Source organism: Bubalus kerabau, chromosome 2 (genome assembly GCF_029407905.1).
Source record: "Bubalus kerabau isolate K-KA32 ecotype Philippines breed swamp buffalo chromosome 2, PCC_UOA_SB_1v2, whole genome shotgun sequence".
Lineage (NCBI taxonomy): Eukaryota > Metazoa > Chordata > Mammalia > Artiodactyla > Bovidae > Bubalus > Bubalus kerabau.
The window spans coordinates 115,073,413-115,088,457 of NC_073625.1; the positions used below are offsets into that span (position 1 = coordinate 115,073,413).

The window sequence follows — 15,045 nt, forward strand, 5'->3', positions numbered from 1 at the left end:
GTTTCACATGAGGAATAAATTAGATAATGCATATAAAACACTTAGCAGACATAGATTCTCATGAACATACACATAGATTAATAATAATTAACAATCTATGTGTCTGTCCCACTTTAATTTAAAAAAAAAAAACAACAAAAAAACAGCTGCCCCAAGTTTGGCTCTCAGTTTATATTTCTCTCCAGGTTAGAGTTTGGAGCTCCTCAATATTTACAGCCAGTTCTGGCTGCTGCTCTCCAGCTTCCTTATGAACTTCACTTCCCCTGTTTCCTCCCCATAGTGAAGGATCAGCCAGCACACAGGCTCTTTTCCACCTCCGGACCTTCGCTCAGGCTGTTTCCTCTGCCTACATTATTCTTTTTACAACATTCCCTTAACTATCTCCTTCTTATAGTTTTGGCCACTGTTTAAATGTCAGCTCCTCATAGTGGCCTGTTCTGGCCACCTGATAAGTTGTTAAGACTTATCACAATTTGCTTTTGTTCTATTGATCTAGCCACTGTCTTGTGTCCATCTCTCGCCCCAGAATGTAACCTTCATGTTTCTGTCTTATCCACATTTATATCCCTAGTGCCTAGCACTGGGCCAGCCACAGAGTAAGTGCTCAACAAATATTTGTTAGATTAAAAAATAAATGAAAAATATAGTTTTATGACACTGTATTATTTATGAAGCCCCTTCATGACTAGTCTCTCATTGTGAAGGCATATATCCCTGGGCTTGCAATAAATAACTCCCTTCAAGAGAGCATAAGGCTATGAAGAGAGAAACTCACTAACATTTTTGACCAACTTCTGTATAGCACAGCTGTCCATCCTCCCTGCAAACAATGTTCAGACTGTGGCGTTGCATTCTGTCACCTGTTTATTAACGCCAGGCCTCATCTATTGTAGACAAAGTGCACATCATTAAACTCGCACAAACCACACCTAAGAGAGTCTAGGTGTTGTCCTTGGATCACCTAGGAGATTCCTGGAGCTCATCCCAGACTGATTTTCATCAAAGTATCTGAAAAGGGTCACTGAAATCATTATTTTTTAAAAATTAAAAAAAAATTATTTGTATTTTGATTTCACTGAGTCTCCTTGCTGCACAGGGGCTTTCTGTAGTTGAAGCAAGCAGGGGCTACTCTGTAGTTGTGGTGCATGGGCTTCTCACTGAAGTGGCTTCTCGTTTCAGAGCACAGACTCTAGGCAGTCTGGCTTCAGTAATTGTGGCACATGGGCTCAGTAGTTGTGGTTCACAGGCTTAGCTCCCTGTGCATGTGGAATCTTCCTGGACCAAGGATTGAATTGATGTCCCCTGCATTGCAAGGCAGACTCCTAACCACTGGACCACAAAGGAAGCTCCTGAAATCATCATTCTAAATAAGGGTCTTAGGTGATGATGAAAGTCAGTAAAGTTTGAAAAGCATTGCCATAAAGTGGTGCAAATGCTGTTTTGAGGTAGCATGGGCTTGCTGAGTGAAAACAGCCCCAGTGACACATAAGAACAAAAGAGTAAATGGTGTAGAACTGAGTACAAGAACTATCTGATCAATCATCCCATCACTCAGTATACATTATGTCCTGAGAGCCCCGGAGAGTCCATGAAACAGTTCACAGCTCAGTTGGAAGGAACTGTAATTTATTGCAAAGGATGAGAAGCTGGCCAACAGGGCCCAGGTCTCAAGTGCCATATGGGAAATGAGCAGGGCAGGGGGAGTAGAGCAGTGACTGCACTCTGCCTCTAAAGCAGGGGGCATGGGAGATGCGGAGGGTCACTCACTCTCCTTCCCCCTACTTAGTGGATCTGAAGGCCCACTGCTCCAAACTTCACCTTCTGTGCTCCCATCCTCACCATACACAATGCAGATTCTTCCCCTGAAAATGAAGTTTGGGCTAAGAAATATCACTGAAAAGGTAAATATCCTAAAGGGAAAAGAGAAAAGGTAAATATCCTAAACTGTCTTGCTGCAGCTCTCCCCATGTGAGCACACTGAGGGAGAGGAAGGGAGGTCTGGGGGCATGCAGGCTTGAGGAAGAGGCGGCCTGGTGGCCTCTGTGGGGTTGAGCATAGCCAAAGAGCAGTGTGAACTCGGCTGGTTTCTGGAGTACGTGCACCGAATCCTGTCTCTGATGACCTTGACCTTTTCTCCCATCATCTCAGAGACCAATTAGGAAGGCTGCTTTCCTGCCCCACCCAGTTCCTGCCCCAGTGCCCAGTGACATTGTGCTGACCAACTGGACTAAGGCCTTGTAGCTGCTAAGTGCAGTAGTTCTCATCTCAGCCAAGACCTACCTCTCTGGAGCACTTGATGCTGTAGTTCCTCCTTGAAGTCCTCTCCTCCCTGATTTTTTTGACTTCATTGCTCTCCCAGTTTTATCTTACCTCTTTGCATTTGTTCTTCAGCTGTTTTCTTCTCCTATCTCTTAAAATTGATATTCATATCAGTTCTATCCTAGACTCAGAAGCCGGTTTTTTTCATCTTAAAAGTGAAAGTTGCTCAGTCGTGTCCAATTCTTTGTGACCCCATGGACTATACTATACAGTCCATGGAATTCTCAAGAATATTGGAATGGATAGCCTTTCCCTTCTCCAGGGGATCTTCCCAACCCAGGGATCAAACCCAGGTCTTCCACATTGCAGGCAGATTCTTTACCAGCTGAGCCACAAGGGAAGCCCAAGAATACTGGAGTGGGTAGCCTAAGAATCAGAGAAGGCAATGGCACCCCACTTCAGTACTCTTGCCTGGAAAATCCCATGGATGGAGGAGCCTGGTAGGCTGCAGTCCATGGGGTCGCTAAGAGTCGGACACGACTGAGCGACTTCACTTTCACTTTTCACTTTCATGCATTGGAGAAGGCAATGGCAACCTGCTCCAGTGTTCTTGCCTGGAGAATCCCAGGGACCGGGGGAGCCTGGTGGGCTGCCGTCTATGGGATTGCACAGAGTCGGACACGACTGAAGTGACTTTGCAGCAGCAGCCTAAGAATACTAGAGTGGGTAGCCTATCCCTTCTCCAGCGGATCTTCCCGACCCAGAAATCTAACTAGGGCCTCCTGCATTGCGGGCAGATTCTTTACCAACTGAGCTATCAGGGAGCCCTTTTTTCATCTTACTTGTCTTCACTGGGTGATGTCACCCACTTCTGTGCATATCTGCTACCAATGTTCGTGGATTTATTCATTTAGCAAATGTTATTGAACACCTACTATGTGCCAGGCATAGTATGACTCCCAAGTCAAAATTTGCAACTCATATTTCTCTTTTAATCTCAAGACTATACCTCAGATTGCCTTCAGAATGTCATATATTTATGAAATTGATGTATGTGTGACTGTTTCTTGACACAGGGACTCAGACAGAAATTGTTTATTAAAGGGCATTCTCTTCAGGAAAAAATTGTAAAGGAGTTGGAGGTACAGAGTAGGAAGGAGCAGGACTGAGCAAAGATGAAGTCCAGTGGAGACCCTCAGGGGAGATAGAAGGCTCTGGAGTATAAGTCACACTTCAGAGATACCCTGCCTTGAGTGAAAGACACCTCTGTATAAGAGAAGCACTGGCCCCATTGGGATAGGGGTATAACTGCCACATGTCTTTTGGAAAAGTGCACCCATCAGTCAAAGGCAAATCTCCTGAGATGGTTTCAGGCATAAGCTGATCGCCGCAACACTTATGGAGCTGGGGACTGGGCACAAAGATCAACAAAATTGCCCTCGGTGGGACACCAACAGTGTCTCCCCCAGCAGCTTAGACTTGCATAGTAGGGATATGTGCCCAGCACCACCGTAAGTGCTTTATGTATCTTAACAAACCTAATCTCTAAAATAACTCTGTAATGTAGTTACTATTATTCACAGTTTATAGTGAAGGAACTGAGATGTTGAGTTTTAAAGGTACTTGCCTAAGTTTCCTCAACAGGTAGATGATGGAGCTGGGATTTTGACCAAGGTGTGTTGGCTCTAGATTCTATCATACCCTTACCTGCTACCCTCCTTCCTCAATATGTTGAGTCTTAGCCTGCCCCAGGTGCTGTAGGCACAGGGAATCTAGCAGTGAAGTCAACACAAACAGCCCTTCCCTCATTGAGGTTACTTTCCATTGAGGGGAAAATGGACAGTAAAAATGAATAAGTAAAATACACACTCCAGATGGTAACCAGATTCCTCCCTCCATGGAATTCTCCAGACAAGAATACTAGAGTGAGTTGCCATTTCCTTCTCCAGGAGATCTTTCTGACCCAGGGATTGAACCCGCATCTCCCTCACTGCAGGCAAATTCTTTACTGTCTTTGCCAGCAAATCACTGGTTAATGAGTACTACTGCTGCTGCTGCTAAGTCGCTTCGGTCGTGTCCGACTCTGTGCGACCCCATAGATGGCAGCCCACCAGGCTCCCCCGTGGTGATTTTCCCCTGCGATTTTCCAGGCAAGAACACTAAGGAGACTATAAATCAGGGAAGGGAAGTAGGGAGTGGTAGGGGACAGCTGCAGCTTTAAATCAGGTAGCCCAAGGAAGGCTTCATTTAGGACACATTTTAGTCTTAGGGAGGTGGTCTCTCTGCTTCTGCTGCTTTTGTTCTCCTACTCTGTCTGGCTGATCCCGATTTACTCTCCCTCTGCACACCTGGAGGGGTAATCTTCCCAAATCACCTGATCATGTTCTGTCCCTCATTGCCCTTAGGGATAAATGCAGCACTCCTGCCGTGGTACAAGTTGCTTCTGAATTTGAGACCTGCTTCTAACATTGCAATGCTAGGTGGGGCAGGAGTACAAATGGAAACCTACATACCCTGTGTCTAAATATTGAAAATTAATATAGCAAGTTAATGAACTGTTAGAAAAAAATGTGTTCTACCCTTCTACCTTGACAAAAATATTTTCATAGCAACCTAGGAGGCCAACTTCAGATTCATATTTGTTACACTCCTCTGTGTTCCATGCTCTGCCTCCCTTCTCTGCCTACCTCCTAGGTCTGTCTTCGATTGTGGAAGGGCCCCCTACATGCATGTGGACGCCCTGGCTGACACATCCACGTTTTAGCCACATCTTTGAAAATAGAAGCTGTTTGCCACCCCTCAGGCCAAGGTGCTCACACTAGTAGTGTTCTTTACCCCCTGGGGATGGAACCTAGGAGAGAGGCACATATGAGCTCAGGAAGTAGGTTAAGGGCCCTTTGAGCTGAAAATTTTAGGATGTCAGGGACAAGGAATTTGGTCTAGAAAAGGGTAGGGGCAGCCTGGACTCTCTGTGGCAAGTCTCCTTGTTCTCTGGGGGGGAGGGTGTGGAAAAGGAGGGTCAGAGCCTGAATAGGGCTCTCTGAGGCACTCGGACCGCACTGTCTCACCACGCTGTTTCTTACCCCTGTGCCTAAACCAAAGTGAATTACTTGAACTTTCTGAATTTGCCATGATCTTTTGCTTCTGTGCTTTTGTGATTTTTGAAGACTGTAGAATGAAGCCATACACTTGGATTCCTTGCCCTAATTTCCCCCGTCTCCTAATCTGGTCCCCTCATCACTGACCCTTCATTCCACACCCAGTCACAAAAGCACCGCACGTAGTGGCACTGGTAGGTGTGATCTGACGTGGTAACCTGAGTGTGGGCTTTGGAGTCAGTGGCCCTGGTTTGGATTCTGTGCTGGGCACCTACCAGTCACATAACCTTAGGCACATCCTCTGCCTCCGTGGCATCATCTCTTATATGATGATAACCATGCCAAGTTTATAGGTCATTGTGAGGACAAAATGAAATAACATGGGTTAAGTGTCTAACCACAGTCCGTGGCACAACAAGCACGTAATAAAAAGTTCCTTACCCTCCCCTGGCTATGCTTTTTGCTTCAGATCACACAGAGAAAGCACTTTGGTAGATTAGCTATTTTCACAGAGAGATGCCAATTAGGTTGAAAGTGAAAGTGTTAGTTGCTCAGTCGTGTCCAACTCTTTGTGACCCCATGAACTGTAGCCCACCAGGCTCCTCTGTCCGTGGGATTCTCCAGGCAAGAATACTGGAGTGGGTTGCCATTCCCTTCTCTGGGGGATCTTCCCGTCCCAGGGATTGAACCCAGGTCTCCCACATTGCAGGCAGATTCCTTTCAGTCTGAGCCACCAGGGAAGCCCAATTAGGTTATCTCTCAGCATTCAGCCTCTGGGCCTCTTTCTCCATCTCCTGAGCTAGTGAGAACTTCCTAGAGAGTATTAGTACCTGATTTCTCTTTTAGTTGTCAGAAATTATTCGTTAACAGTGTGTGAGCTGTTACTGATGACCACATTGAGATCTGGGATAGTCAAACTCCAGCTCTTGGTAGCAACACTGACTCTTTGTTGTTAGGGATGGGGTTTTCTCATGTCTACATAATTATGGTAACAGCGACGGGGCCTGAGGAGCTGGTAAACAAGGAAGTCAGTCATCTCTAAGAGAAGGGAAGACCCCCTATTACTGTGCAATGCCTGGCCTAAGTGGGCATACAGCAAATGTGAGTCAGACTAGGGCTTCCCTGGTAGCTCAGCTGGTAAAGAATCTGCCTGCAATGCAGGAGACCCCGGTTCAATTCCTGGGTTGGGAAGATCTCCTGGAGAAGGGAACTGCTACCCACTCCAGTATTCTTGCCTGGAGAATTCCATGGACTGTATAATCCATGGGGTTGCAAAGAGTCGGACACGACCAAGTGACTTCCATTTGCAAATGAAACTAAGCTCAATAAGAAATGCCATTAAACTGAAATAGAAAAATAGTTAAAAGAAATGATCAGGTAAGTCACAGAAGAAATTCTTATAGGTCAATAAGCTATAGCCAGTAAGCAAAGAAATGCAAATATAAATGTAATACAATATTTTTTTTATAAAATTGGCAAAGATTTAAAAAATTCAATAATTAGTGCTGATGAGGATACAGTAGTCGGGGCAGGGGGTACACTTATGCTTTGCTGGTATACATGTAAATTGATGTGCCCTTCTGTAAAGCTGTAATGAGAATGATTAAATAAACTATGGTGTAGTTATAAGATGGATTATGTGTCATTAAGTAAGTATTAGTCACTCAGTTGTGCCCAACTCTTTGCAACCCCATGGACTGCAGCCCACCAGGCTCCTGTGTCCATGAGATTTTCCAGGCAAGGATACTGGAGTGGGTTGTCATTTCCTTCTCTAGGGGATCTTCCCAACCCAGGGATCAAACCCATGTCTCCTTTACTACAGGCAGATTCTTTACTGACTGAGCTACAAGTGAAGTGAAGTGAAGTGAAGTCGCTCAGTCATGTCCAACTCTTTGCAACCGCATGGACTGTAGCCCATCAGGCTCCTCCATCCATGGGATTCTCCAGGCAAGAATACTGGAGTGGGTTGCCATTTCCTTCTCCAGGGGATCTTTCCAACCCAGGGATCGAATCCTGGTCTCCCACACTGCAGGCAGACGCTTTAACCTCTGAGCCACCAGGGAAGCCATTAAATGTAACCATTTCAAAAAATCTGAGACATGAGAAAAATTCTATGTTACAGTGAAAGGTAGAACACTATAGGGTATGAAAATTACATGCACAAAAAAGGCTGGAAGGAAATAGGCCTGAGTATTATACATCCCTATCATTAGTATCTCTTATACAGATCTCTGAATATTTTAACTTTTCTATGATTAGCAGGTGTTTTCTTACAATGGGAAAGAAATCCTGCAATTTAAGTAAAAGGTACGTTGCTTTCATACAATAATATAGAATTATGCTGGCCACTTACTGACTCAGTAAATGTCAGAGTAGGAGAAGAGGTAACTGCTTTCCTTTGGGATATAGGATTTGCGGAGAAACAGAAGGCTCAACCTTCTTCCTTGCTGAGTCTAATCCTTTGTGTCAACAAGAAGAAATGGAAAGAGTGTCTGTCCTGCCTGGGGAGTTTCCTGTATAACTGGGAGGCCCAATAAGCTGCCTTATGCTTGAGACATTCACACAATTGCAAGAGCTGTGGTCTCTTCAAAAGTCTGACAAGTTTATCACTGGTTGAGATTTGAGAGTGAAGCCTGAAACAGAATTTTGTTTCCATTTGTAGACTAAATCCTCCAGTTTTAGCCTTACCTCCAGTAGCAATAAGTGATTGGTAGCTGGTGGTACATGACTGTGGAGCATGCAACATGCACAGGGTTTTAAGCGAGTACAGTCTGCTGCTGCTGCTGCTGCTAAGTCGCTTCAGTCATGTCCGACTCTGTGCGACCTCATAGACGGCAGCCCACCAGGCTCCCCCGTCCCTGGGATTCTCCAGGCAAGAACACTGGAGTAGGTTGCCATTGCCTTCTCCAATGCATGAAAGTGAAAAAATAAAGTGAAGTCGCTCAGTCGTGTCCGACTCCTAGCAACCCCATGGACTGCAGCCCACCAGGCCCCTCCGTCCATGGGATTTTCCAGGCAAGAGTACTGGAGTGGGTTGCCATTGCCTTCTCCGGCGTACAGTCTGGGTAATAGGAAATTAAGACAAGCACCCTAAGGAAATGTTACACCAGTATTTATACAAACATGTGAATTAACCAAAGTCTATTTTGAGTTAGAAAATAAATACATAGATTGAATAAAGCAAGAAAAGCCCCCTAACTACAAAAACATAGAATTTATTCCAAACTGAGATGTTATAACTGTTTCGACTTTCTTTTTTTCTTTAAATTATTAGGTGTTATAAAGTCCAAGTGTTTAAATAAGTTTGTAGCATCATCTTGATTCACTTAGTCTGATTAGTTTTCAGTTTTCAAGTTGGTCACTGTCATTTCATCTTGCGTTGATTTCAAGAGTAGTTCCCCCTACTTAACTTCCTGAAATGTGCCTTTTTATACCCGACTCTTGTAATGGAAGTGTGTGAGACAATGGGACCACATCCACTGTTCTAATCAGTCCCATCCTTGGCCATTTAAGAGTAATTGGCATGACCCAACAATTTGTCAAAATTGACATACAATTTGAACTACAAGTAATACGTCTTAAATACAGTGGTGTTATCAATACCTTGTGTACCATCTCTAATCAATTGATAGAATCAGCCTAGATCCCTTTTTTTGAAAAAGATTCTTTGGCCCAGGTTCGGTTCAGTGATAAAGCATTCCAGTGGCTACCATTGATGTGGGCCTGGGGAAGGATAGCACTCATGCTGAGGACTTTCCATTTAAGATCTAAGGGCAGCAGCATCCCTGTCTTTAGAGAGCTTGTACAGCATTCAAATGGAGAAAAGATGATTCATCCCAGAAGCAAGAGAGGGAGACAAGAATTAAAAGAAACTCTAACACAATAGTGAATGCTGAAACCATAAACGTCCCAACAAGTGCAATTGACTACAGGGAAGGCTGAGTTATTTGCTAAGTGCTGGGAGAAGCCAGATGCCCTTGGTCAAATGAGGTTAATCGCAAAAGGTTTTCTGAGGCAGTACATTTTGAGTTACATTGGAAGACAGCCAGGAGACCTGGTGTGAAGTTGGAAGGTTGGTCCAGATTAAGAGGAATGCAGGTTTCCAGATGCTTTTTGACTGTGTACTGCAAAGTCGCAGCGGCCCAGAATGACCATGCCTGCCCTCTGACCTCCCCACAGCGAGGACGTGTGCAAACGTGGCTTCACTGTCATCATCGACATGCGGGGGTCCAAGTGGGACCTCATCAAGCCCCTCCTCAAGACACTGCAAGAAGCCTTTCCTGCTGAGATCCATGTGGCCCTCATCATCAAACCCGACAATTTCTGGCAGAAACAGAAGACCAACTTTGGCAGCTCCAAATTCATCTTTGAGGTGAGGCCCGACCTCTCTCTTAACTCCTGTTTCCTCCCCTTTCTGCCACCCACCCATTTCTCACCTGCCCTTCTCCACCACCCTAAAATCCCCAACATGTCAGGGACTGGCTGATAATTCAGGATTCCTGGGTCACTGTGGCCTTTCCAGTGAGATTCTCAGAAGGGAGGAGAGGCTCACGAGATTGTCCCAAGGGTACAGAGTCTTTAAGCAGTCCTGTGTCTACTGGTGAGTGGAAGTCAGAGGAATTGTTTCTGGGGGCAACCTTGTAATTTGGGTCAGATGCCTTAAAAAGAGTTGATATCTACTGATCTTTTAATTCTCCTTCTAGGAAAATGTTTTTAATATAAAAATTAAAAAAAAAAAAGGTAAATAACTAATGATAATTATAAACAAACAAACAAATGTCTACAGGGATATTCATCACATTGTTTTTTGCAGTAATATACATACATATGTATACACACATATTTACACATATACATATATATACAAACATATATGTATAGTTTGTATCCTAAATATCCATTAATTTTGGCTACATTAATACACAAGTACGATGAGGCCATTAAAATCATATTTAGAACAATAGTGTCACTGAAAAAGGTGCATGATATATTGTTTTTCTAAAAACAAGTTATAAGACAGTATTAGCAATATAATTTATTTTTTTTTAAATTATCTAATAGTCTAATCTAATTCTTTTTCTTTTCTTTTCTTTTTTAACTTTACAATATTGTATTGGTTTTGCCATATATCAGCATGAATCCTCCACAGGTATACACGTGTTCCCCATCCTGAACCCTCCTCCCTCCCCGTACCATCCCTCTGGGTCGTCCCAGTGCACCAGCCCTAAGCATCCAGTATGGTGCATCAAACCTGGACTGGTGGCTTGTTTCATATATGATATTATACATGTTTCAATGCCATTGGTTTTTAAGTGTATAGTATATGTATTTCTATATATGTATATAGTATATGTATTTCTCAGAAATACATGAGAAATACATGAAAATGGTAACAGTGCTTTATTTGAGGTGGCTGGATGAGTGATTTGATTTTCATGTTTTTCTACTTTCTTTTGAGAATTTTGTATTACTTTTACACTCAGAAAACATGTTGTTTTTTAACTAGATTTTTCAAGAGGCCATATGAGTCCCCTGAGAGCCTTTAATGACAACATATTAAAGCAATGATTTAGGAATCTTTGTTCCAGCCAAATCCGAGCTGTTCCCCCTTTCTGGGAACTTTGCTCTCATCTGCAAGAGGATGAACCCTGAGTACAGTGTGTGTTCATGTTGGAAAGCAGAGCTGCCCTTAATCTATCAGTAACTTCCCATTCCAGAGGCTTGGCCCTAGGGGCCGGGAGCTCCTGTGTGTGTGTGTGTGTGTGTGTGTGTGTGTGTGTGTGTGGAGTGGGGGTGGCCCCAGCAGGCTGCAATTTGAGCACAGCAATGAAACCAGCTGAGAGGCAGTTCTTTATGTAAATAACATGAGAAATTCGACTTGGTGTAAAAACAGTTAACTCTCATCTTCCCCTGCACTAGGAGTCCTGTAGGGAAATAAATGCTTTGTGTATTTTGGGTTTGTTTATATACAGAAGCAGTGACAACAGGCTTATAAATTTATTAGTTGAAATGACTGGAAACAATCTTTCCAAGTCTTCAAACTTGTGCTTCAGCACAGCTGCCCAGCATTTTCCATCTCCCTGCACCCGCTTCACCCCAAGTTGAGAAAGCTGGTCTTTACCTCCTTAACCATGAAGAACAGGAGAGAGAGCTGGGAGCTTCCCACTTGAAAGAATGTTTATAGTGTTTCACAAAGAGCTGATGAGGTGCTTAGTATGCTGCTGCTGCTGCTGCTAAGTCGCTTCAGTCATGTCCAACTCTATGCGACCCCAGAGACGGCAGCCCACCAGGCTCCCCCGTCCCTGGGATTCTCCAGGCAAGAACACTGGAGTGGGTTGCCATTTCCTTCTCCAATGCATGAAAGTGAAAAGTGAAAATGAAGTCGCTCAGTCGTGTCCGACTCTTAGCGACCTCATGGATTGCAGCCTACCAGGCTCCTCCGTCCATGAAATTTGACAGGCAAGAGTACTGGAGTGGGGTGCCATTGCCTTCTCCAGTACTTAGTATAGACTGAGGCAATAAGTGCTAAGAGATGAGAGTCCTGGCATTTTCAATGGCAGATACTTAAAGAAAAATTGGTGAATGAAATCATGGGAGACTTCCCAGAAGTGGTCAACTTGGGGCCAAATTCAAAGGGGGAAAGTGCTCTAAAAGAAGGCTTCTTGGATTTAATGCACAGAGTCCCTAGGGATCTTAGATGCAGATTCTGACCCAGCAGGTTTAGGTGGGGCCTGAGATCCTGGATTTCTAACAAGCTCCCACGTGGTGCTAGTGCTGCTGCTTCCAGGGCTGCGTTTTGAGTAGCAGGGATTTGGATCTGCAGAGGTATATCACTGGTTGCACATTGCTGCTGCTGCTAAGTCGCTTCAGTCGTATCCGACTCTGTGCGACCCCATAGATGGCAGCCCACCAGGCTCCCCCGTCCCTGGGACTCTCCAGGCAAGAACACTGGAGTGGGTTGCCATTTCCTTCTCCAATGCATGAAAGTGGAAAGTGAAAAATGAAAGGGAAGTCGCTCAGTTATGTCCGACTCTTAGCGACCCCATGGACTGCAGCCTACCAGGCTCCTCCGTCCATGGGATTTTCCAGGCAAGAGTACTGGAGTGGGATGCCATTGCCTTCTCCGGGTTGCACATTAGGAGCTTTTAAAACTACCCATGCCCAAGTTCCAGTCCAGGCCAAGTAGATGAGGGTTTCTAGGGACAAGGATTTGAGCATCAGTGTTTTCGTAAACTTGCCAAGGGGCTCTGATGAGCAGTCCAGTTTCAGAGCCCCTTTCTGTGTCTTTGGAAGGAGATAGAGGGAAAAGGGAAAAGAGGAGGAGATGCTCAAAGATCAGCTAGACAGAAGGGCATGTGCATTTAAAGGCTTCAGAAAGGATGAGCGCTATCCCAGTGAGCGCTAACAGGGTCTGAGCATGCGCTGACTCTGTGCCCTAGGCACTTTACACACAGCCCATTATTATCTCCATTATACAGTGGAAGGAACAGAAGCTTTGCAAACTTGGTTTACCTAGTTTGCACAATTGTTAATTGTAGGGTTGGACTTTGGATCTAGATATTCTCTAGTTGCCTCTCCTTCTCCAGGAAACAGAATCAGGTAATCCTGTAGGAAGGAAAAGATCTTTCTTGGTAAATTAGAGTGGTTTCCTGTGCCATCACTTGCTGCTCTGCGTTCCAGAGACAAACCTTCTGCATTCTACTCTCTAAGAGCTTGTAGGGGGCTCGGAGAAAATGGGGGGCCCAGACTTCCTGTCCCCAAGCCCTGTCTGTTTTCTGCACCAGAGAAGGGCATCTGCTCGTGGACAGATACAGGAAGATCAACTCTGAGACCCTTGCAGCTCAAAACTGACCCTCACTGTTTAATCCACCCATGAGGATAGGATCCTGGGTTTTAAAGCTATTGAGAACTAGGCCCCTGGGACTAGATTCAGTCTATTCCCCCAGCTTCTAGCTTGTGGTGTGGTGGACTTGGGAGGAGGAAAATGAGGGCAGTAGGGACATAAAGACATCTTTCCTTCAGTGGCAAATGGTGGCAGATGAAGAGACGTTTTGAACCAGTCAGCTAGTCTGTTGAAACTACTGACCTTGGCTAATTGTGACATCTGATCAGGAGGCTGCACATTCTCCCACTCGCCCTTTTCCAGGCAGGGTCTGGTCATTTTCTGGACGTATCTTGGCCTTTCCTCTTGACTTTCTCTTTTCTGACCACGGCTCCCCTGGGGGTCTTCCCCAGACTTGCCCATGCATCACTGAGTCTCCCTCTCTGTGTCTGCCCATCCCAGACGAGCATGGTGTCCGTGGAGGGCCTCACGAAGCTGGTGGACCCCTCCCAGCTGACGGAGGAGTTCGATGGCTCCCTGGACTACAACCACGAGGAGTGGATCGAGCTGCGGCTCTCCCTGGAGGAGTTCTTCAACAGCGCCGTACACCTGCTCTCACGCCTTGAAGACCTGCAGGAGATGCTGGCCCGGAAGGAGTTCCCCGTGGATGTGGAGGGCTCGAGGCGGCTAATTGATGAACACACACAGCTGAAGAAGAAGGTGCTGAAGGCGCCTGTGGAGGAGCTGGACCGGGAGGGGCAGCGACTGCTGCAGTGCATCCGCTGCAGTGACGGCTTCTCAGGGCGCAACTGCATCCCGGGCAGTGCCGACTTCCAGAGCTTGGTGCCCAAGATCACCAGCCTGTTGGACAAGCTGCACTCCACCCGGCAGCACCTGCACCAGATGTGGCATGTGCGCAAGCTCAAGTTAGACCAGTGCTTCCAGCTGCGGCTCTTCGAGCAGGATGCTGAAAAGGTAGGGGAGTGCCGGCCAGACCTGAGTGGGGCTGGGGTGGGGGGCACGCACAGATACTGCTAGTCCAGCTTTTTAAAGCTGCCCTTGTGTAGTGTTTATTATGTGTCAGGTACTGTTCTGTGCACCGTGTGTGAATTAACCCATTTTAATCTGTCAAGAGTCCTACGAGGTAGGTATGTTATCATTATCCCATTTTACAGATGAAGAAACTGAGAAGCTAAATATCTTGGCCAAACTAGAAGGTGCAGCATGGCTGCAGACTCCACACTTTGGCACTGTTGGACACTGCCCCTCTTGGGGCGTCCTGTGAATGGGTCAAGCCCGCCGAGCAACAGAAGTAACAATGCTATTACCAGCCGCAACGTGACTTAGTGATTATTGCCCTGCAGTATACTTGACTATTGACAAAGCACTTCTGCATACAGAGTCTCATTTAGTCTATACAGTCCTTTGGCCCTTTGAGTGGGTGATGTTGGGTGTTCTTTGATCTTGGGGCTACAGTGGTAGCTTGACATGGGAATCTAGCTCTCTTCCATTTGAAGTCCAGGGCTCTCTTCCTGCCATACCACTTTATTTCTGGAGGTTTTTCCTCACTGCTGCACATTTTCTCAAGCAAGATATTTTTTCCAGCAGTAAATTTTCAAAGCTTTCCCCTTATCAGTGAAAAAGAGAAAAGTGAAAAAGGAAAATACCCTATAGTGCCTCTTTGCTAAGGATGCAAAATATCTTCTCTAGATGCTCTCTGAGCTAAAGAAGAGAGTTGACTGTTGCATATACTTTTAAGAGGAGTGAAAGGGGCTCTCATCAATTTTCTGGGAATAAAATTTAAATACATAATATCACTAGTAGGAACACCATGACTCTCAGTAACCTGTGAGTCTTAACAGACAG

The 15,045-nt window shown here is 45.3% G+C and overlaps 1 protein-coding gene across 16 annotated transcripts in view; it reads left to right on the forward strand.

Annotated features, from left to right (window-relative positions):
* Positions 1-15,045, forward strand: part of KALRN (kalirin RhoGEF kinase) — a 705,836-nt gene that overhangs the window by 241,175 nt on the left and 449,616 nt on the right. For all 16 annotated transcript variants that reach the window (XM_055568424.1, XM_055568425.1, XM_055568444.1 and 13 more), the window contains 2 exons: positions 9,537-9,729; positions 13,642-14,154. In XM_055568424.1, coding sequence (XP_055424399.1) covers positions 9,537-9,729; positions 13,642-14,154 — 706 coding nt within the window. The remainder of the gene's footprint in view (positions 1-9,536; positions 9,730-13,641; positions 14,155-15,045) is intronic.